This window comes from Chelonoidis abingdonii, chromosome 24, assembly GCF_003597395.2.
Source record: "Chelonoidis abingdonii isolate Lonesome George chromosome 24, CheloAbing_2.0, whole genome shotgun sequence".
NCBI lineage: Eukaryota > Metazoa > Chordata > Testudines > Testudinidae > Chelonoidis > Chelonoidis abingdonii.
The window spans coordinates 5,935,231-5,956,986 of record NC_133792.1 but is presented as its reverse complement, the minus strand read 5'-3'; the positions used below and the strand labels follow the sequence as shown (position 1 = coordinate 5,956,986).

Sequence of the window (21,756 nt, the reverse complement as noted above, 5' to 3'; positions counted from 1 at the left end):
GAGAATAGAAGATAAGTAAATATAGAATGTAAAGAGGATATGATCAGGTAATCGAAAATAAGTTTACTAATGTAGGCACTAAGGACAAATGGGTACAAACTGGATATTAGGAAGTTGCTTAGCTTAGAAATTAGACGAAGGTTTCTAACCATGTAGGGAGTGAGTTCTGGAAAACAGCTTCCGAGGGAAGTTATGGTGCGGCAAAGATTACCTGGCTTTTAAGACTAGTTGATAAGTATATGAGGGATTGATATGATGGGATAGTTTCAGCAGATAATGTCTGCTCAATGTCTGTAGGATGTTGGATGGGGATGGATCTGAGTTACTGCATGAGAATTCTTTCTTGGGTCTGGCTGGTGAGTTTGCCACATGTCAGGGTTTAGTTGATTCGCCATATTGATGTCGGAAGGAATTTTCTCAGGTCAGATTGGCAGAGGCCCTGGATGGTTTTGTTCACCTTCCTCGTTTGCAGCGTGGGCTATGGGTCACTTGCTGTGTGGATTTTCTGCACTTGAGGCTCTTCAAACCACATTTTTGAGGATTCATAACTCAGTATGGGTTTCGGGGTTTGTTATAAAGTGGAGATGGTAGGGTTCTTGGCCTGCTTTGTGCTAGATGAGGTCAGACTAGATGATCATATTGGTCCCTTCTGACCTACGAGTCTATGAGTCTTCCTCATCTGAGGGGCTGTACCAGGCCCCCAGCATGACATTACCCCTAGTTTTTCACCCCAAAACTTTCAGCTGGTCTGCCGCTCACCTCCCTCAGAACAAACATAAACCTTCTGGGTGCACCATGCAAACCCTCCTCCCGTTTTCCCCCTGCCTGTCCTTCCGGAGTGAGTTCTGCTCCTCTCTACCAATCCTCCAGGCATGAGCGTCAGCCCTCCAAGTCTTGGGGATACCCGTTAAATGATAACTCACTCATGTACTGACATTCCCAGCTCTGCCTGTTTATTCCCTAGCCGCTTTGGATTTGTGATCCCCTGGGCTCAGGGCAGTCAGCCAGAGCTGGTGGAGCACCAAGTGCTCACTTCCTTCTGCCCCTTCCCCAGGCCTGGGAGCGGTGAAGATCCTGCCCTTGCTGAAAGACGAGGGGAGAAGCCATGAAATGCTGGGGGCTCCCTGCCCCCTTTCTCCACCCACTCTCTGTGGAAACGCATTGTTATGCAAATGTATGTAGAATGATTCAAATCCACAAACGACTGCTTTTTTGCTGCTGGCTACTGCATGGTGTCATTTAGGCCAGGGGCTTAAGCGCAAGTTAACATCACCCAGGTGCGTGTCCCCTTAACCTGAACGAGAGCATCTTGCATCTCTGGACAATGTAAATGAGTCTCTTACTGCACACAAAAGACAGGTGCCATTTGTGATACCAGTGCCTATGCCCTGGGGCAAGGCTCTGTGTGTGCAGCGCCTAGCACAATGGGGCTGGTGCATTGATCATAACCGGGGCTTCTGGGCACTACTGTAATACACCTGATAACATCCAGCATTTGGTACAACAGTGCCCTTGGACATGACTAGGGGCTCCTAGGCACTACCATAATACCAATAATAGCCATTGCACCAGTCCCCAGAGGGCTGGTAGGTGGCCAAGGCGATGCCGTACAAAGAGCAACCCCACTGGTCATTAACTTGAGGCCCAAGCTGGGATTGTTATATAGTTTTTTATTTAAAACAATCATTTTCACATCTTGTTGTTGGATTTTTTGCTAGCAATATACAGGCTTTTCCAGGCCATCTCCACTTGTCTGTGCCTCCCACACCATCGGTGCTGTACAATCAAACAGCACAACGCTGCCCCCCAGCATAACAGAGAAAGCCAGCAGCCAAGGTGAGAGGTGGGGGACCCGAACCAAACAAGCATATGGAGTTAAGGCAGCGCGCCAGACAGCAGGGCTCAAATAATCAAAGCGAGGTTACAGCTCAGAAAGCCCTGCATAGGCCAGGCCTCTGCGGGAGCAGCACCGCTGAGCCTCCAAGGGACCCACCCTCATGGAAGCTTTAGGGCAGTGGTTCTTAAGCTCCAAAGGTGGAGCGGAGAGCGGCGGCTGCTGGCTGGGTGCCCTGCTCCGAAGGCAGAGCAGAGAGCGGTGGCCGCTGGGCGGGTGCCCTGCTCTGAAGGCAGAGCAGAGAGCAGCAGCTGCTGGCCGGGAGCCTGGCTCTGAAGGCAGCACCAGGCCAGCTGCAGCACCGAAGGCAGGAAGGGTGGCAATTTGACAAGCGATATTTGTCAATATCACTTTTCACATCAGACAGTGCCCCATTGCCACCATTACTCCTCCACCACTGCTGCCACCCGAGGACTGACAGCTGGAGCTCTGCTGCCCCCAAGTGAGGGATAGGGATGGGGGTGGGGAGGGACGGAAAGCCCAAGCGGCAGGGCTCCGGCTGTCAGTCCCAGGGCGGTGCGGTTCTGACTGTCCCCTTTATCCCCACCTCCCAGGTGTGCATGGCCCTTCTGCACAAGCCCGAACCACCTGGAGCTGACAACTCTCGCCTCCCTGGACGCATGCCCATGCCACCCGTGGGAGGCCTGCCCCCCAGGTTGAGAACCACGGCTTTGGGGCACTGTGACAAGGGACAGCAATGGTTATGCACTGTCCCTTGGAACCGTGCTTGGGGCTAACAGAACCCAAGACCTCTGGAGCTAAAACCCAGAGACCTCTTCTGCTTGAGCTAAGGGGCCAGCTGTTGTAGGTCACAGAAAGCAACCACAATAAATGACCTCGCCCTGATAGGGGGACAGAGCCAAATTGGGTTAGCAGGGCTGAAAATGGATTCCCATCTGTCCTTCCATGTCTCCAGTGCCAACACCGGTGTGTGTGTTAGCTACGCCAGCCCTGTCCAGACTGCTACCCTTTGAGATGAACCCCTGGCTGAAGGGAAGGGGCCGTGCAAGCTGCTCCACAACACCGACAGCTCTGCCTCTATTGCTCACCCCCCCTTGGGATCAGTGAGGCTCAGCACCAAGCGCTTTGTTCCTCCAGAAGCGCCTGGCCTCTGGCTGCTGTGGGAATGCCAGGAGAAGAGGAGCTCGGGTCAGAAGGTGGCAGCAGGAGGGAGGTGCACTCAGAAAACGGGGTCGGCCTCAAGCCCAAGTGTAACACCAACAGACCCCAGTTGTTGGCGGGCAGGATCGAACCTGGGGCCTCTGGAGTGTATCTTGTGAGCTGATAGCCAAGGGACTGTTAGCTAGGGCTGTAGAGCAGACTCATTTCTCTCTCTAAGTGGTCTTGGTGCCCTGGATGGGACAAAGCACCTCACCCAGGTGTGTGGGTTACACAGGCACGGCTAAAGCCCTGGCCTGAAGGGTTATGCAGCACCCGACGCTCTGCACAGGGGTGCTCCACCCAATCCAACGGGGCAGCTAGGGGGGAAGCTGGTTGCCAGGCTGAGCCCAATAAGAAATTGGGTGCAATTAAGTGGGCCTCAGCCTGGTGAGGGAGCCTCGGTGGCTCTGAGGCCTGAACTCCCTGGCTGAGGCTGTTAATTGCACCTGTCTAACCCAAGCAGTTTCTACATTGGCACAACCTCCTTGTGTGGACACTTATCACAGTGACAGAGCAGCCCAGCTGAACCAAGAGCTGCCACCCCTACACCCATTCGAGAGGGTCCGCACAGGAAGTCTGCTCTGGTCTAACTAAAAGCTTTAGGTCAGTGGGTGTTACTCCTAACTGGACTGGCCCAAACCTTTTGGACCAGAACAGTGTGTCCGTCCCTTCGCCCTGAAATGAACATGTGACTCACCTGCCTGGGCTCTCACAGCAGATTATTAAAAGAGGGAAAGAAATCTAGTCTGTGGGACAGAAGCAGATTCCCTGCAACGTAGCCTGGATTTAGTCTCAATGTCCAGTTCCTCTTTAACACAGCAGAAACGCCAATTAAACCAAGTGCTAACAAGCAAGCTGCAAGTTGGACTATCCTCAGGGCTGGTGCCCAGGGCAGCTGCAGGACCGCCTACAGGTGACATTTGGTATTACAGTGATTTAACAAGCACCCCCAATGAAGTTATGGGCCTGCTCCTGCGCCCAGTTGTGTAAACGTCCTAGAGTGAGAGCAGGGTCAGGTCCGGACCTGGAGAAAGCAAAGATGAGATGCTGGCTGAGAGGAAGTAGGGGACTGGCAATGAGGAGGGATTTCCTGCAGGAAGCTGAAGGAGGCCAGGCAGGGAGTGCTGCTGGTTGCAGGCGTGAAGGCAGGATGCGGAGAAGGGGGACTGGAAGTGAAGGGAGCAGTGAGAAGAGTGGAGGGGGAGGAGGTGTCTGTGGTGTGACCCATCACCCAGCCCGAAGGGTCCAGCCCTGCAAGAAGCACAGGCAGAATTCTGGTCTTTGCTGCACTGGGGCGAAGCTGGAGGTACGGCAATTGCCAGTGGGGTGATTTGTTATATGGGCAAGTCTCGTGGGAATCTCTGGTTTCATCCCCGGGTGGAAGGCCTTTCCTCAGGAGGCAGGATGGTGGGGTACTAAGCCTCTGTTCCCCAGTGCAGGTGGGGCCTCACATTGCTCCCCTTGCAGCACTGGGGGAGCAGGGGGCTGTTGTCTCTCCCCCATGCTGGGCTGTGGGTGGGAAGAGCGCTTCGGCCCTTGCCCGTGCAGCATTTACACGCGATGGCCCAGCAAAGAGGTGTCTGGATGAATGTGGGCATGAAGCGATTCATGGCACTGCTTAGTAAGAATGAAAGCGGGGACCCTCCACAGGCCAGGCTGCTGGATCTAGCAGGACAACTCTGTGGCTATCTTCAGAGCGTGTCTCCCAGCCTGAAGAAGCTGGCTGGGGCAGTGATGGGGTGCAAGCTTCAGGAATATTTCCTCACCAACATCAGTGGAGTCCAAGCCTGTGTGCTTGTCCTTATCCACAAGGGACAGCATGACAGCCTGCAGACTCCTGGAGTGTTGCAGGTTGAAAGAGAAGAAGGAGCTGGTGCAACTTTGAAAGGAGATCCACTATCAGAAAGACATGGAGAAACACCACACAGATTCCCTGACATCAGTGCAGAAATTCCGGTGCAGGAAGAGGAATCCTCCACCAGTTTCCCTCTGTCCTGAAGGCACAAGGAAGCAAATCTATCCAAAAGAAGTGCTCCAAACGCTGCACAGATTTGCTGCAATTGACAGGTGATCAATCCAAACCCAGAGGCAGCGTGACAGAACAAGACCTACAGACTTTGAATCCAAACTAAAAGCCTATAAAAAAGAAGGGTGAGATGAGAGACTTTGGGTAACTTTCTGCTATCAGCATCGAGAGGCATCAGCGTGCGCCCGACAGAGACCCGGCGGCTCCTCCTCGTGCTCAGCTTTCCTGGCCAGTTAGCTGCCATGAGCTACGATCCCCAGCTGCAAACTCAAGCCACGAACTGAAGCTACAATCAGAACTGGTAACTATCCAGCAGCTGCAGAACGTAGTACGTACGTGTGTGTAAGGTATTTGCTAGTAGTTATAGATCATAATAAATGTGGCATCTTTGCCTTGACCCCTAAAACGATCCTGTGCAGTTTTGTCTGTACAACATTATTGGTGGAGAATGCAAAGAGGGAGCAAGCATAGAATCCACAGTTGCTATAACAACTGGCGTGCACACCGCCAGCTTTAGTAAACTTGGCACTATAGGGAAAAAAAATTGTAAACTTTCAGTTAATTAACCACAAACTCTGAAGGAAATAGGAGTTTAGGTTTAAACCTTGTTCAAATCGTAAAATACTATGCATTGAACATTTTTATGATTAAAAGGTATACACACCCTCGGTCACAGCGGGGCTGAGAAAAAGGGGGGAGGTTTAGCATCCCTCTTTCCACCCCGGAATGCTGGGGGGAAATAATTGGAGGTGGGTATATCCCCGGTCATAGTAAGGTCGGGCAACAGGAGACTTAAAGATCCTCACGCCACACTGAAAAATCCTAGGTGCAGACACCCTCAGCTGTAGCAAGACTGAGCTAAAGAGGAGAACTTAGTGCTTCTTGCTCTGATCCTGGGAAGGATTTTTATAGCTGGTGTATGAACCCTCGGTGGTAGGAGGCCGAGTGATACAGAGAGAGGCTTAGAGTCTCTCCCTCTGGCCCAGAGAGGGTTAAATTGCTCCTGCAGGAGTTAAAAAGGGAAAATTGCTCTTTCAGGAGTTGTAAGTTGCTCTACCAGGAGTTAAAAAGGGAAAGTTGCCCCTTCAGGAGTTAAAAAGGTAAAATTGCTCTTCCAGGAGTTAAAAAGGGAAACTCTCTTTCAGAAGTTGTAAGCTGCTCTTGTAGGAATTAGGGGTTATAGTGCTTGATATTTATCAATTTGGTTTTGTTGTGGTTGGTCGTTGCTCACAACTGTTGGGAAAAATGTTTTAAAAACACTGTCTAAAGATAGTCTTAAAAACAACCAATTGGCTAGGTATACAAACCCTCAACTCCAATGAAAAAGGAAGCAGCCGCAGTTTGGCTTCTGTGGAAAACCTATAATGAGGTATTCCTTCGATTGTTTAAATGGAAAAATAAAAAACTGCACCAAGATTTACAAGCCTCCGCTGCAAAAGCAGAGAAATAAAAATGTATGTAGCACTCAAACCTAGTTAGATGCCCTTAAGGTTGAGTACAGAGAGTTAAAACAGCACTCTCACATCTTACAGCAGCAGTGACATCAGAAGAAGGAACATTTGAGACCCCAGAAGGGGCAGATTTTTGGGACCCCTCTGGAGAGAGGAAAGGGGAATATTTGGGTATATTCCTCCTCCCAGGGCCAGAATGCCATTGCAACAGTAACAACAGTGCCTGCTTCTGCCTCAGACCTCCAGGCCATGGCAAAGTGGCTGGGGATTTTAAAATGGAAAAAAATCTAAAGTCACAAAAAAAATGTGCCACTTAATTAGCATTTGTGCAGCTCCAAGTACCAAACGCACTGTGAACAGAGGACTGAGGCAGGGTCTGCACATGTGGGAGCGACTGTGCTAATTTGTTTCTAAAGCTTTTTTCTTAAACTCTTTCAGGCTCTGAACCAGAACATCAGGAGAGCTAAGTACCAGCTTGAAAAGTTATAAAAATACCATGGTTATAGTGGTCAGTGACAAAGTCTGTCTTGTGTTGAATGTTCTGTGTCTGTCTCTAATGTGGCCGTCCTGTGCTACGCATTAGGTCCAAAAAAAAAAAAAAAAAAAAAAAAAAAAAAAAAAAAAAAAAAAAAAAAAAAAAAAACAAAAAAAAAAAAAAAAGAAAAGAAAAAAAAACCTTGGCCCATAATTGTAGGGCCCCATCTTTCAGGTCCCCAGAAACCTCTTAAAAACTGTTAAAAATAGAAAATTCTGCAACTAAATGTTAGTTTAAGTCCAAATCAGCTTAACCTTGCATGACAACTGTGGTCCTCCTACAAAGTCTTATTTGTTGTGTGTGCTTAAGGAGGTCCTGACCTCAGTAACTTTTATTGTTTGATGGCTATTGCAGCATTAATCTTGGGCCTCATTTTATTTGTCAATGGACTCAATTATTGTAATGGTTTTATTGTATTCCCAGTTATTAGAACTATAATTGTTTGCGTTTGTGTGTAGGTTATATCTGGTGTTTAGTCAATTGTAATGGGATTAGTTATATTCACCTGGTTATGATTGTCTGGTTTGTTTGCAACAAATCACCTGTGCCCTACGACAACAACTACTGTAATAATCATAGATCAAGGGGCAGGGTGCTGAAGGAGCAGCCCACCTGGTCAGCCGTCCTAAATATAATTTTTCATCCCATCATTGTCCTATTAGTAACCCTTACTGTTATGTTGGTTCTGCCTTAAAATAAAGCGTGACCCATTCCATACCCCTGGATTGAAGGGTCAAAAGGGGGATAATGCAGAACTGATACATGAAATTGTTTTTAATTGTTCACTTTATTAATTATCAGAGGGGTAGCTGTCTTAGTCCGGATCTGTAAAAGCAGCAGAGAATCCTGTGGCACCTTATAGACTAACAGACGTTTTGGAGCATGAGCTTTCGTGGGTGAATCCCCACTTCGTCGGATGCATCCACGAAAGCTCATGCTCCAAAACATCTGTTAATCTATAAGGTGCCACAGCATTCTTTGCTGCTTTCACTTTATTAATGTAACTTCTGTTTACCATTCACTACACTTGCCTACATTGTAACTTCTGTTCACTGTTTGCCATATTGTAATTCAAATCCCATTTTAATACACTCACTCCATTTTGTAAAAGCTTCCTCCAACCTTCATGTTTGCAAACTCTGCTGTAATCTTATTAGTTTAGTTTAAATGTTTATGTATGGATGATGGAATCAACCTCCAGCCCCAGCCTGTCCTGATGAAATAAAGTTCAAACCCCACCGGCTGAAGATGCAGACAAGAACTCTAACAAAGTAAGAAGTGTCCACCCTAAAAAGAAAAAGGTACAATAGAAGGAAGATGAAAGCCAGGTCCCAGGCTGAAAGTCACGCCTGCAATTGACGAGTGATCAATCACCAACCCAGAGGCAGCGTGACACAGCAAGACCTATAGACTCTGGATTCAGATTAAAGCCTACAAAAAGGATGGGTGAGACGGGAGACTTTGGAGGGTAACATTCTGCTGCCAACATGGAAGGACATCAGTGCATGGCCAACAGAGATCCAGTTCGTCCTTGTGCCCGGCTTTCCTGGCCAGTTAGTCGCCACAAGCTACGAACCCAAGCTACAAACTCAAGCCATCTTCAGGACTGGCAACTATGCAGCAGCTGCAGAACATCTGATGGATGTGTGTGTGTGTGTGTGTGTGTGTGTGTGTGTGTATATATATTAGGTATAATGTGTGTATAAGAATTAAGATATTAGTTACTGCTCATAAATCAAATTGTTATAATAAATGTGGCATCTTTGTCTTGCCCCCTGAAACGATCCTGTGTAGTTCTGTCTGTACAACAGAATGACATCATGGCTTTGATGGGTGGCTAATGTTGTGATGTCATTTCTGGAGGCGGGGCTTTGGGATGACATCACTCATCCTCTCCTGAGGCCTGTGTCTTTTGGACAGGGCTGGAGCCAAGCAGGGCTTTGCTGGGGGTAGCCCCATGGACGGAGTCGAGGCCTGCAGGCTGCTCCATCAAACACATTGCCCCCAATTTTATCAGTGACACAAACTGACCAATTTTCAAAATGCTTTAAAAATACATGGGCTGAAAATGGTACTTTCAATAGGGGAAAAATACACGTCTATCATATCAAAATCTAGAGCCTGCATGGCTGGAGCCTGGCCAGCTTGGTGCCACCACAGATGCAGCATGTCCGTGTCAGGGCACATACGGCAAGCCCCTGCCTTGGAACGTGAGTTCTGCTGCCTGTTCCCCCACAGACTCCCAATGCTGCTCTCCCCACTCAGCCCCTGAATTGCTTGGGAGAGGCCGCTCCCCACCTCCAACTCAGCAGCAGAGCTCCTTCCCCCACCCCCCACGGGATCACTGAGACCCCTGGGTAGCAGATGGCTGGTGGGGAGGTGGCTGGGCTATAGCAAGTTGTGTGGGTGGACACTGAAAGCAAAGCTTTGCACAACAGCTTGGTCTTGTGGCTTCCCAGCGGTGAATGTGCAGCCAGGTCCCCGTGGGCCAAGGCAGCCGAACAGCACCCTGCGTGAGGCCACGTGGCAACATTCCCAAAGCCCAGGGAGAAGCAGGCCAGGACCATGAATAAAGCCCAGGGCCATTTGCTAAATGTGCTTCCAGGCCTGGTTCTAACAGCGCTGCAGCGCGGTCGCTTTGGTTCCGGCCCAGCCCTGAAGGGAAGAGGTAGTGCCCAGGCTGTGCAGGGGGCAGACCCTTTCTCAAGGGAGATGGCAGATAGGACTGACTTGGGATACTGGACTGGGCAGGGGTGTCAGGAGCAGAACGCTGCTGCAGGCCCTGCCCAGAGCCACTAGCTCCTAGGCCAGAAGAGGGTGGGCATAGACCTGTGCATTCGTACAGGGCTTTAACCCAGCGGCACCACCAGCTGCCTGGGGAGCTCCTATTGGTGCTCACTCATACACACCCCCCACCCCTGTATACAAATGAGTCCTTGGTGCTGGGAACGGAGGGGGGACGCTGAGCCCCATCTTGACTTTGCAGATAGCCCTGGTGGGACCCACATGCTGGGACAATGTCACTGCGCCGAAGGGGCTTCACAAACAGCAGCCGCCCTCCATGGAAAAAACAAACCATGTCAATGACGGGGCGACACTGAGTCTCATCCGAGAAGCAACGCGCCACCCTGGGCGAAAGCACCCCTGACCCACACCTGACAGAGCCTTTGCCCTCCTGGAGCACTGTCCTCCCAGAAGCCCTATGAGAACAGAGCCCACGGGTGCCAGCAAATAGGTGCCAAGACACAAAGCAACTACAAGATGAGCAAAGGCAAAGAAGTGGACAGACACGCCCCACAGGTCCACTTGGCAATGGGCACTCGGTCGCTGGTTGGTGGCTCCGGAATAGCCAAGTGGTCCAGACAGTACCAGCTGCTGCAATCCTGTCCTCCACAGGCCAGGCAGGGCTCAGCGCATTGGCACAAACTGGCTGAGTGCCAGAGTATGGAGAGGAGCAAAGAAAATCCCCTGGGTGGTGATGCCAGGGCTGAGCGATGCTGAAATCAGCCCTGGCTCCGGGGAGTCTGTTCAAGCCAAACCAGTCCGCGGGCTCCTCCGCAGAAAGGAGGGACATTGGCTAAGTCTGTTACAAGGTGTTGGGCAGGCCTGACACTCCTGCCATGTCACGCAAGCTCCCTGCCCGACGCTGAAGGGGAGAAGCCAGTGTCAAAGGGAGCAGACTGGCCCAAGGATGCACCCAGCACAGAGACCTCAGCTTCCTCCCTGGAAGGAATTCAGCAAGGGGCTGGGAAAACAGGCATGACTTCCCTTCTCCCAGCCCATGCCCTCCCCTCAACTCCCCCTGCCCCCCAGCATGTTACACACATTGCTCCCCACACCTGCCTAGTCACAGGCTCCCAGCCCAAGTGAGCAACCCTGGATTTTATTGCAGATTTTCAAGTTAAATTAACGGTCCGTTGCCTGCAGGCAGGGGCCTTGGCTGTCTCACACCCACAACCTTCCTGATGCCCCGCCGCTAAAGGAAAACCAATATGATTCACAACTTCAAACCCAAAAACCCGGGTGCAGCCCTTCTGAGCAACCCTCCAATAACACACCAGTGCGTCTGCTGTGGCAGCTCAGGACTTGGGTATTATAATTATAAACACCACCAAGTCAGGAAATAAGAGAAAAGGTGCATCCTGACAGCAGCCCTGTTAATGCAGTGCCAGGATGCTGCCCAGCCTGTGCCCAATGACCCCGTTCCTTCAGTAGAGCCCCTTAGGCACGAGACATCTCTGACACCTGACAGCTCTTCACGCAGGAATCAGCTGCTGTGTGGGCTCCCAGGGTGAGGCTGGATGGCCACGGTAGCTCAAGCAAGAAAAACCTGCAGGCAGACCCAGCAGGGTGTGACAGGGTTAATGATGGCAGAGTGAGGGTTGCTGGGATCCAGAGCCCAGATGGGGCAAGGGCCACTCCATGGCCAGGAAACCAAGTAGCATGTGCCTGGCCTCAAACAGAATCATACCAGGTTGGATGGCAGGGATGGCCCCTGAGGGAAAAGCCGGGGGCAGGCTTTGCTTATGCTCCAATGATTGAGGGGGTCCTCCACAGCCCTTGGCCCACCTGGATCCCTGGCATCCCTCGGGAGCCATCTCCCCTTGGCGAGATCACATCCAGTCTCCCTTCTATGCTGCCAGGCAGGGCCACAGCTCTGTGGAGAGGATGGACCTTCGGCCCAGGGATTCAGGAGGCCTCCAGCCCAGATACACCTCCAGGCCTGACCATGCTGCCCTGGTGCCTCTCATGGCAAGACGCTTCGGGGAATGAACAGTCTCCTGTCCCAGGCTCCCGTCCACCCCCCTGTGCGGCTGGGGGCAGCTGAGTGTTCTGGCTGGGAACACAAGGCCGTGTCAGGTTGGCACGGGGATGCCCCAGTTGATGAGAAAGGCAGTGGAGCGCATGCAGGCGGCTGAACTGATCCCATGCATGGGAGGGCTGGCCTGCTCCAGCGGGCAGGGGGCGCTGGACAATATCGTCCCCCCAGTGGCCATACCCTACTGGACTAGAAACCCTAACATGGCTACATGAAGGTGTTTCCAGGGTTACCCCTTCAACCTCAACTGGCTCTCTAGAGGTGACAGGCCTCTCCTGCTCCAGCAGCCCCCAGCCTCCGTCTTCTCAACCACAAATGATTCCAGGATATTTTTTCCTCCCTAGTTTAAAATAAGGGGGGAGGAAGGGGAATCAGGCCAGAGTATGCAATGCCCTGTGAGTCTACTCTGCCCTGGCTGCCCCCCCATGGGCTCTCTGTGCCCCTGCTCTGAGGACAGGTCATGAGAGAATCGCCCCCCCCCCCGCCCCCCGAAGCCAGAACAGGGGCTGAGTTAGCCTGGGGCAGGGAGCTGGCCATCAGAGAGACGGCTGGCATTCTGGTTGCCTTCTATAGCAAAGGGGAGGGCTGGAGAAAAACTCAAGCTGGCCTTGTGGCAGGATGGCTCCCCGCTGGTGCAGAAAGCAGGTCTGAGGTCCTGCCACCTCCGGGTAGGGGTAGCAGATTTACTGGGTAGGTTGTGGGGGGCCAGTGAAAGGGGTGCTGCTGCCTCTGCACCGTTTGCTTTGGAGACGGGCCTGAACCTCAAAGTGTGGATCTCCCCGGCGGGACTCTCCTGCGGGCCAGAGCTCTTGAGGATGGGCTTGTGGTGAAAGCAGCTTGATGCATGGCTCTTGCCTGCGCCCACATCCCCGGCTCTGCGGCTGGAACGCAGCCTCACCCTCAGGCAGCCAGGGCCTGGGAGCTGAGTGCAGGCTCGGGAGGAGCAGTACACAGACACACTGCCAAGTGGGAGCAGCCTTCAAAGCACTGGGATTGCTCAGCTGTGGTTGGGAGTCGCTTGCGGTGTCCCTCGGCATCCAGGCGGGAGACAGCTCGTCTCGGGCAGCAAGGAAAGCCCTCCTCCTTGGCCCTGCTCCAAGCCCGCATTTCATGGCAGCTGGCCCCTGTTTAAAAAACCCACACAAGCCAGATATCCGAGGGAAGCAAAGCCCAGCTCCCCCCCGGCAGGCCGGTGTCGCTGCAACGAGCCGTCTGTCACATAATTAAAAAAATAAATCTTCCCTCTCTGAGGCCGCGCCACCCACTCCTGCCTCTGGGGGCGGCGCTAGGTAACTGCGTGGAATCCGCCCCGGACCCCGGAGACGCAGCCTTTGCGGGGCAGGGGACGCACACCGCCAGCCCCGGCCACGCTCCGCAGGGTGCGGCTCCTCTCGTGTCCCTCCGGAAAGGATCAAAGGAAGCGGCGTCTGCACACAATCTGCTCTGTACATTTAGTCCTTCCTTCTTCGCCACCTTCCAGCAACCCCCCAGGCAACCCGCCCTTCTCCCCTCTGCCACTGCAGTCAGCCCCTCAGCTGCTGCAGGCCAAGCAGCTGCTGCAGGCCAGGGTGAGGGTCGCTTAGCTGTGGGCCCGGCTGGCGGGGACAAGCCTCCAGTGTCCATCCAGGCCAGTGCTCTGCCCTCAGGTCTCTCTGGGCCTTGCTGTGGCAGCTCCATGTCAGCTTCTGGTTCGGGCTGCAGGATCCAGGCGGCTAACAGCCTTGCCAGCAGCGGGTGGAGATGGCCACCCATCTCGCTAACGCTGGATGACTGCTGCTCAATGGAGGGCGGGGAGAGGTGAGGGCACTCGGGCAAGGGGGAGTCAGTGGCTCCTAGGCTGGGAAGTTCGCTCCCCCCCGGCTCCTCAACAGAGAGTGTCCGTGTTGAAGGAGAGCTGAGCCTGCAGAGAGAAGAGCGGCAGGGAGGGGGAGGGGGTCACATGACAGCAGAGGGTCTCAGTGGTTCTGATCTGTGCAGGGTCTGCAACCCCCCCAGGCCCTGCTGCTGAAAGCGAGATGCCCCCACCCATCCAGCAGGACATGGGGCTCTGGGTGGATTGCTCTGGTTCCCTGAGACCCAGCTAGTGTCCTGGAGAGCTTCTGAGACCATCCCCACTTGGCCCAGTGGGCTGCGAAGGCCCAGAGGAGAAGCCAGACAGGAGAGCTCAGGGGCTGGGGCACAAGGGGCATCACCCCTTGCCAGGGAGTGGGACTGAGACAGCAGAGGCTGCCTGAGCAGATTCCTGCACCCCGAGGGCTGGGTTCTGACCCTGATACCGCTGGGGAGTTTCAGCAGGTTCTGTCTGGTACAACGGGCAGCAGAGTCTGGCCCAAACTTTGCTCTGCGATTGGCTGGCAAAATCCACTTTGGGGTCTTGCTTCTTCCTTATTCCCCAGAGGAGGGCAGGGACTCCCCGTCATGTCCGAGAGCTCAGCATTCGCCCTTCCTGCCCTGTGCAGGCACATGGAGGAGAGGGCCGTGCTCTGCCCTGGGAAAGCTCTGCTGGATATCTGGGGACAGGGGAGCTGCAGAGGTTCGAGGGCCCCCCTCACCCTCTCCTCCTCGAAGCTGATCAAGCCCTCGTCATCTGTCTCCAGGTCCTCGGGCTCCTCCACCACCAGGGCCCGCAGCTCGGTGGGGGCGGGGCGGGGCCGCAGCAGGCTCAGGATGTGCTCCAGTGGGGACTGGATCGAGCAGTTGGGGCTGGTCTCCTGCTGCTCCAGGTTATCGCTTTGCTTCTTGGCAAAATTCACAAACACCTGGAAGAGCGAAGGTGAAAGCGCCGCTCTCTAGACGGGGCTCAGGAGATCCCACGCCCCACTCAGCAAAGGGGGGTGGTTTTCCGTCCCACCCTCCAGCCTGTGTGCACACCCTGTAGGGCCGGAGTCAATCAGCTGGGGGCTCTGCACTGCGACCCCCAGCTCCAGTGAAGATCAGCCCCAGCACTGTGGCTAGCTAAGGCCCTCTCCAAGCCAGGGCCTTGGGAGGCTTCACGTGGCAGCAGCCACATGCACCCGACATGCTCACAGACCTCAGTGCAGCCGGGGCCCAGGGCCACAGAAGGGCCCACTAGGGCAAAATGGCCCATGGAGGCCGTGCTGGACAACAAACAGGCACGGCTCTGACCCCCCACTAAATCCAGCTGTAGCTAGCACGTTCCTACACTTACAATGGGTGGCCCCAGAGCAGGCTGCAGCTGTGCTGCACTAACAGCCTTTCCCTAGAATCCCCACCCAGACGGGGCATGAGCCCCTTGCCTCTGGGACTCACGTTATCAAGCGTGGTCTGGCTGACGGAGTAATCTTCGATGCCTAGCACATCCACCACCTGCTCCATCTTGCTGAAGACCTGGGCCAGCGAGATCTGCTCAGACTTGAGCTGGTACTGCACCTTGGTGTGGTGTCGCTCCTGTGGGAGTGGGACAGGCGTCAGGCTTGCCCCCAAGGGAGCAGGATGAGGCACTGGCCAGCTTCCCCACCTGCCCCCGGACCCTGACCCCCTCCAGTCCCTCTGTGAAGCGAGAGTAGGGGTCCCCCATGTGAGGCCCAGCACTGCCCCACGGCTCCTGCTAGTGGCAAGAGACACTCCCAATGTTCAGAGGGCTGAGGGGGAAACCTACACAAATGCTTGGAAGCCCCTGATGTCCCCCTTCCTGCTGTATTTACCCCAGGGCTTGGCAGGCAGGCACCCAGGAGCAGTTCCTCACCCTCCCTGGCCAGTCTCTCTCTGTTCCTCTTGGACTCGGCCACATGTTTTGTGGTGACCCACTAGCCATGGGTCTGATCACTGGGCAGGAGTCCGCGGGGAAGATAAAGGAGCGACTGCCTGCTCACTGAAGGAGCAGCTGAGGATGTGGTGGAAAAGGGCAACTCCACCCTGCCCCCCTTTGAGCTGGGACAGTTTGGGCTCAGGGACAGTGGGGTTGGGGGGCTGTGTGCTACGTCCCATCTCTGACCCTGGCTGATACCAGACCCCTCCGTAAAGCACCAGATGGTGCAATGCTTGTGTCTTGTGGTGAAAGCACAAGACCCCTGGCAAGTCCTGTCTTCCACTAGGCATAATGTGCAACTCCTGCTGTGCCAGGCCTCATCTTTCCATCCAGGCAGTGAGGATAATGCCGCCAGGTGACCCCCCAGGGGCTGAATTCATTGACGTGCGGTGGGATCCAGCCATGGATGCGGGGAAGACGAGGAAGGGTCATTATGACGACACCCTGGCCCTGTTGCTGCCCCTACTGCTGAGTACCATGGCTTCCAGCTGGCCTCATTGCAGCGCCGCAAGTCCAGAGACATGGTGCAGGCAAGGGCAAGGGCCAGGCCCTGGGAGCCCAGATAACACTCAGCCCTGCCCTTCAAGACTGGGGCGGGAGGGAGAGGGGAAGCCGCACAGGAAGCCAGCCTGGCTGGAGCCCCAGCAGTCCCTATCTTCTGGACCCTGATCCGGGGAGGGAGCACTGCGGGGGGTGGTGCTCACCTTGAGGATGGCCTCGGGGAAGTTCCTGTTGAAGAACCGCACCACCTCCTTGACGCTGAGGCTGGACTTGGTCCGCACTGTGATCATGTAGCCATCTCCAAACCTGGGCAGGGCCAAAGACGCCATGTGAATCCACATCCCCTGAGAGACCCAGCTGCAGTCCAAGCCGCTGCCCTGCACAGCTGGGGAGGAGCGTTTGCCTCGAGGAAGTTGTCCCTGCAACTCCTTGACTGGCAAGCTCTAGCCAGGGTGTCAACCAGCCTGGCCTTCCTCCCTGGGAGCCAGTCATGCTGCCCCTGCATCAACACGGGCTCGGGAGCAAGAATCAGGGCGCTGCGTGTGGCATCAAGTTGGCAGATTGTCACCCCGGGCCGCATGGGACCAGGGAAGCAGAATTCCAGCCTCTGGCTACACTGCTCAGCCCACTCCTGCCAGCTCACATCCCCATGTCTTTGCCTACCCAGCTGCACCCACGTGCCTGTCACCCACAAGGAGAGGGGGAGCCTTCCTCACGCCAGGGACTGGCACATAAGAACGGCCGTACTGGGTCAGACCAAAGGACCATCTAGCCCAGTATCTGTCTACTGACAGTGGCCAATGCCAGGTGCCCCAGAGGGAGTGGACCTAACGGGCAATGATCAAGTGATCTCTCTCCTGCCATCCATCTCCATCCTCTGACAGAGCGTGCCAGCCGTGGAGGCGCTGGTACGGACCAGGCCAGAAATCCCAAGGCTACGGAAACATTGTTTTCCTTAACCTCTGAGACGAGGACCAGAAGCAATGGGCTTAAATTGCGGCAAGGGCAGTTAAGGTTGGACATTAGGAAAAACGTCCTACCTGCCAGGGTGGATAAGCACTGGAATAAACTGCCTAGGGAGGCTGTAAAATCTCTGTCATGGGAGGTGTTTAAGAGCAGGTTGGACAAATACCTGTCAGGGATGGTCTAGTTATTATGTAGTCCTGCCAGGGGACTGGACTAGATGAGCTCTCGAGGTCCCTTCCAGTCCTACCATTCTATGATTTATAATTTACAGTGACACCAGCCATGGATGCTGCACTATGACTACCCCACCCTGATACTACGGCAGCACTTCCCAGCCTCCTCCCTGAGGGGAAGAGGCTCTGCCCTAAGGCATGGGGGCCAGGCAGGTACTCTCCTTGCAGGCCTCTCTGCAGATGAATGGGGCTGTCCCCAGGGGTATGGGGACCAGGCAGGTGCTCTCCCTGCAGGGGCAGGAATCTCTTACCTGTTTTTCAGGTGCTGGATGCTGCCAAGGCACTTGAGCCGCCCGTTTACCATGATGGCTAGCCTGGTGCAGAGCGCCTCGCACTCCTCCATGCTGTGGGAGAGGAGGCCGGAGATTAGAAGGGATAGCCCGGCCCATTTGTGCTGGGCGCAGGTTCCTGCTCTTTGGGTTCATGCATCCCAGGGGCCAAGCCACTTGTACGGCCTGCACAAGAGTCAGGGGGTGCCCATGGGGTGCTGCATGGCAGGGCCTAGGGGTGCTATCGGTCCAGAAGGGGACACCTCAGATGTGAATGGGACCTGGGTTCTTTTGGGGCCCTGATGGCTTCCCTGCCATGGTGGCTGTGCTGCAGGGATGTGGGGTACGAACCGTGTCTTCTCACTGGGCACTGGTGCCCCTTCACTTCCCTCACCGCATGCATCCAGCTAGGCTGGGCTGCTCTGCTCCATGGAGAGCTCTCCCGTGCTGGTTCCCACATGGCGGGCTGGGGTGGGGTAGGGTGGGGTGGACTGGAGGAGGCTGTCACATCTCAGGCCAGCTGCCTGAGGCCTCACTAACCTGTGGGATGTCAGCACAACAGAGCGGCCTGTTTTGATGATGTCCAGGATGAGGTTCCACAGGAAGCGCCGGGCCTTGGGGTCCATGCCCGTCGTTGGCTCATCCTTCCAGAAGGGAGAGAGGTTGAGGTCACCCGCCCTGGCCTCCTGCACCGGGTCCAGCCTTTCCCCCTCCCTTCCCCCACACACTGGCACCTTCCCTCACTCTTTATTCATTAGGATCATGTATCACAGGGGTTCTCAACCTCTCTCCTTCCGAGTCCCCCCACACATGCCATAAAAATTCCACGGTTCCCCTGTGCCACCGTCACTGGTTCTCTGCACATAAAAGCCAGGGCTGGCATTAGCGGGTAGCAAGCAGGGCAGCTGCCTGGGGCCTTAGGCCACAGGACTCCCCACGAAGGTACATTGCTCAGGCTTTGACTTCAGCCCTCGGTGGTGGGGCTCAGGCCCGGGCTTCAACCCCACGCAGCAGGGCTTCAGCTTTCTCCCTGGGCCCCAGCTGGCCCTGCTCGGTGACCTTCCCAAAACCTGGTTGAGAACCACTGATGGATCAGGTGTATTATGGTAGCACCCAGGAGCCCCAGTCATGGAGCAGGATCACACTTTCCTAGCCACTGTCTCCCCCTCCTGCTCCCATCTCCATGGCTGCCCCTCAGCCCTGCTGCACACAGCTCCTGTCTGCTCCCCATTCCAGCCTCATGCTGGAATTGGGGCATGTGGTGCAGACCCATCTCGGAGTCAGGGCACCCCCCATCCCAGCTCACTCCTCGGCACCGGCCTAGACCCGGAGGCAGGGGGGCTGCAGAGGGAGCAAGGGCATGGGAGAGCCCCCCTCTCAGCCAGGGGGTTGGCAGGGATGGCTGGATCCCATGGCTGGGCCCAGCTAGCTGCCCTCCAGCATTATCTCAGCCCCAGGCACCTCCCATGCCAATGGCACGTCTGCCCCTTGAGCAGGAGCCAGGCGGACACGAATGGGAGAGCAGAGCCCGCTCCTGGGCTCACCCAGATGCCCCGGGCACAAAGCCGAGCCACGTCCCTTCCCCCGGCCTGGGCCTGGCGCCAGGCTGCTCACCAGGAAGATGAAGGCAGGGAAGCCAATCAGGGCGATGGCCGTGGACAGCTTCCTCTTGTTGCCCCCGCTGTAGGTGCTGGCCGGCTTGTCGGCATATTTGGTGAGCTCCAGCTTCTTCATTGCCCACTTCACCACCTGGAGGGGGGCACAGGGTGAGGGGGCTGTGGTTACCGGGCGCTGCTGGTGACAGCCTGGCTCCTGCGAGGGCCTATCTACCATGGCAATTGGCCCTGGCCACAGTGCAACCAGAGACCAAGGGGTTCCTGGCTACAGGGCGAGGGGACACACGGGCACGGAGCTCCCTGCCTCGTGACCCTCCCTGCCCGAGGAGGTTTCGGGAGTTCAAGGGGACATGCTGGACACGCTAGGTCCCAAATCTCAACACTATTAGAATCAGCTGATGTGGACCATCCTCCATATTCCCACTGGCCCCTCCTTCCAAGCCCAAAAGCCACCCTGCAGAGAAACTCAGAGCCATCGCTCCAGGGAGTCCCCAACCCCTCGTACAAAGCGCAGCTGCTGGCACTCCCCGGGCTGGCCCTCCAGCACCGACCAGCCAAGTGGGCATTGCCCAGGCTGGGTTCTCACAGAACAACACATCTGGGGTGTGCATGCATGGGGGGGGAGATGCATGCGCGTTCCGTGTGCACCTGGGTCTGTGCACATCTGCCCGTGGGGGTGGGGATGTTGCCAGGTAGGTTGTAAGAAGTCGTGCTGCTCACTCAGGAGAGGTTTTTATCCCAGGGTGGTGGACAGGACCTGATGGAGGCTTTGGTCTCCCCATAGCAGCTCAGTGGCAAGAGGGGGATAAATTGGCCTCTGGCCTGTCCACTACCTGTTGAATTAAGCCCCGGTACTTGGTAGCCATGACCCATGCCACTGGCAACCAGCCAGCACTGGCACTGAGAGCCCTTAGGAAGTACCAGCGGTGCAGTGCCAGGGGCCGTTGCTCCCCCAGGGTGACACGAAACGGCATTTCCAGAGCCAGTGGCACCAGAACCTCAGCAACATCAAGACAGAGCCTCTCAGACCTGTGTCCAGGGGCTGTCGCAGCTGGGGCCCCTGTACCCAGCCCAGCATTGCCCTTCTTGGGCTAGAAGCAGGGGACAACGGACCTGGCCTATGGCAGGGAGAGCTCCTGCTGGTCGAGCAGCAGCCCTGGCTAAGCATGAGGGTATCACTGCAGCCCAGGGCGTGATCACGGATCAAAGGGAAGAGGAAAGCTCTGACCTGCTAGTGCCCAGGATGTCCTGCTCTGGAAGGGACTGGGAAGTTGGCCCTGTGTGATGACCTCTGTTTCCCCCTCCTGAGGGCAGAAGCCCGGCCCAAATGGTTTCATTCTACAAAGCCCCAGGGGCTCCCCAAAGCCTTACCCTCTCCTCGTCCTTCCAGGGGATGCCACGCAGCCGAGTGTAGAGCTCCAGGTGCTCCTGCGCTGTGAGCTCGTCGAACAGCGCGTCAAACTGTGGGCAGTAGCCCAGGCTCTGCTGCACCTGAAGGAGTTCCTTCAGGATGCTACAGAGAGAGGCAGGATGATACAGTGGTTAGGGCACTAGCTCAGCACTTGGGAGATCTGGGTTCAAGTCCCTGCTCCACCAGAGATTTCCTGTGTGACTTTGGGGAAGTTCCTTCCCCGCTCTGTGCCTCAGTTTCTGCATCAGTAAAATGCAGCTGGTTGGGGTGGTTGACACGTGAGCAGAGCAGGCTACATCTGTGATCATTTTCTAGAGCTTTGCTACTGGACTGCCTCCTGCTTTGGAAAAATCAAATCCACGGGCAGCCTGCTTTCCCCCACAGCAACACCACAGGTCCAGGTCACTGGAAGTTCCAGGAGGGTGGATTTGCTCCAGTGCGACTGGCTCCAAGGGCCCCTCCCAGGGCTGGCTAGACACTCCCCCGTAAGGCCCACCCACAGGCTGAGCTCCAGTCCCTTCCAGGAGTGGGTGGTGAGCCCATCACACAGCGTAAGCCGCACCTGACCACGCCCTGTCTGCAGTTACCTGTGCCCGTTGACAAAGGCCTCCCCTCCGGTGGTGCTCTCGTCTCCAGTCAGCATCTTGAAGGTGGTGGTCTTCCCCGCCCCATTGACGCCCAGCAGCCCGAAGCACTCCCCAGGCCGCACGCCCACGCACAGACGGTCCACGGCCAGGATGCGCCCGATCTTGCGGGATTTGTACACCTGACCCAACAGGAACAAAGGGGCAGCTCACTGCCATGCCTGCGGCAGGCTAGGATCCCTGGCCGCGGAGGGCTCTGAACCCTGCAAGGCAAGGCGCTGGGCTCGCAACACACCGACACTGCCAATGCCAAAGGCGGGCAGAGGGCAAAAGCGCCGGTCCCCCCAGCGAACAGCTGCACTCTGGAGGAGCTGAAGACCTGCCCCAGGCTCCAAACCCGACCCCCACAATGGTCACATGCATGCAGGTGCCATTCTCCTCTAGTTCTGGGGCATAGTGCCCCTCTCCCACCTGTGCCAGCTGGGGGATCTCCCACCTGTCTGCCCCATGCTCACAGGTAG

The 21,756-nt window shown here is 55.5% G+C and overlaps 1 protein-coding gene across 3 annotated transcripts in view; it reads right to left on the bottom strand.

Annotated features, from left to right (window-relative positions):
- Positions 1-12,674: 12,674 nt before the first annotated feature.
- Positions 12,675-21,756, bottom strand: part of ABCA2 (ATP binding cassette subfamily A member 2) — a 118,236-nt gene continuing 109,154 nt past the window's right edge. For all 3 annotated transcript variants that reach the window (XM_032780148.2, XM_075060484.1, XM_075060485.1), the window contains 9 exons: positions 21,239-21,417; positions 20,612-20,753; positions 19,239-19,373; positions 18,165-18,268; positions 17,607-17,699; positions 16,360-16,462; positions 15,157-15,294; positions 14,439-14,645; positions 12,675-13,786 (listed from right to left, as the gene is read on the bottom strand). In XM_032780148.2, coding sequence (XP_032636039.1) covers positions 13,751-13,786; positions 14,439-14,645; positions 15,157-15,294; positions 16,360-16,462; positions 17,607-17,699; positions 18,165-18,268; positions 19,239-19,373; positions 20,612-20,753; positions 21,239-21,417 — 1,137 coding nt within the window. In that variant the 3' untranslated portion in view covers positions 12,675-13,750. The remainder of the gene's footprint in view (positions 13,787-14,438; positions 14,646-15,156; positions 15,295-16,359; positions 16,463-17,606; positions 17,700-18,164; positions 18,269-19,238; positions 19,374-20,611; positions 20,754-21,238; positions 21,418-21,756) is intronic.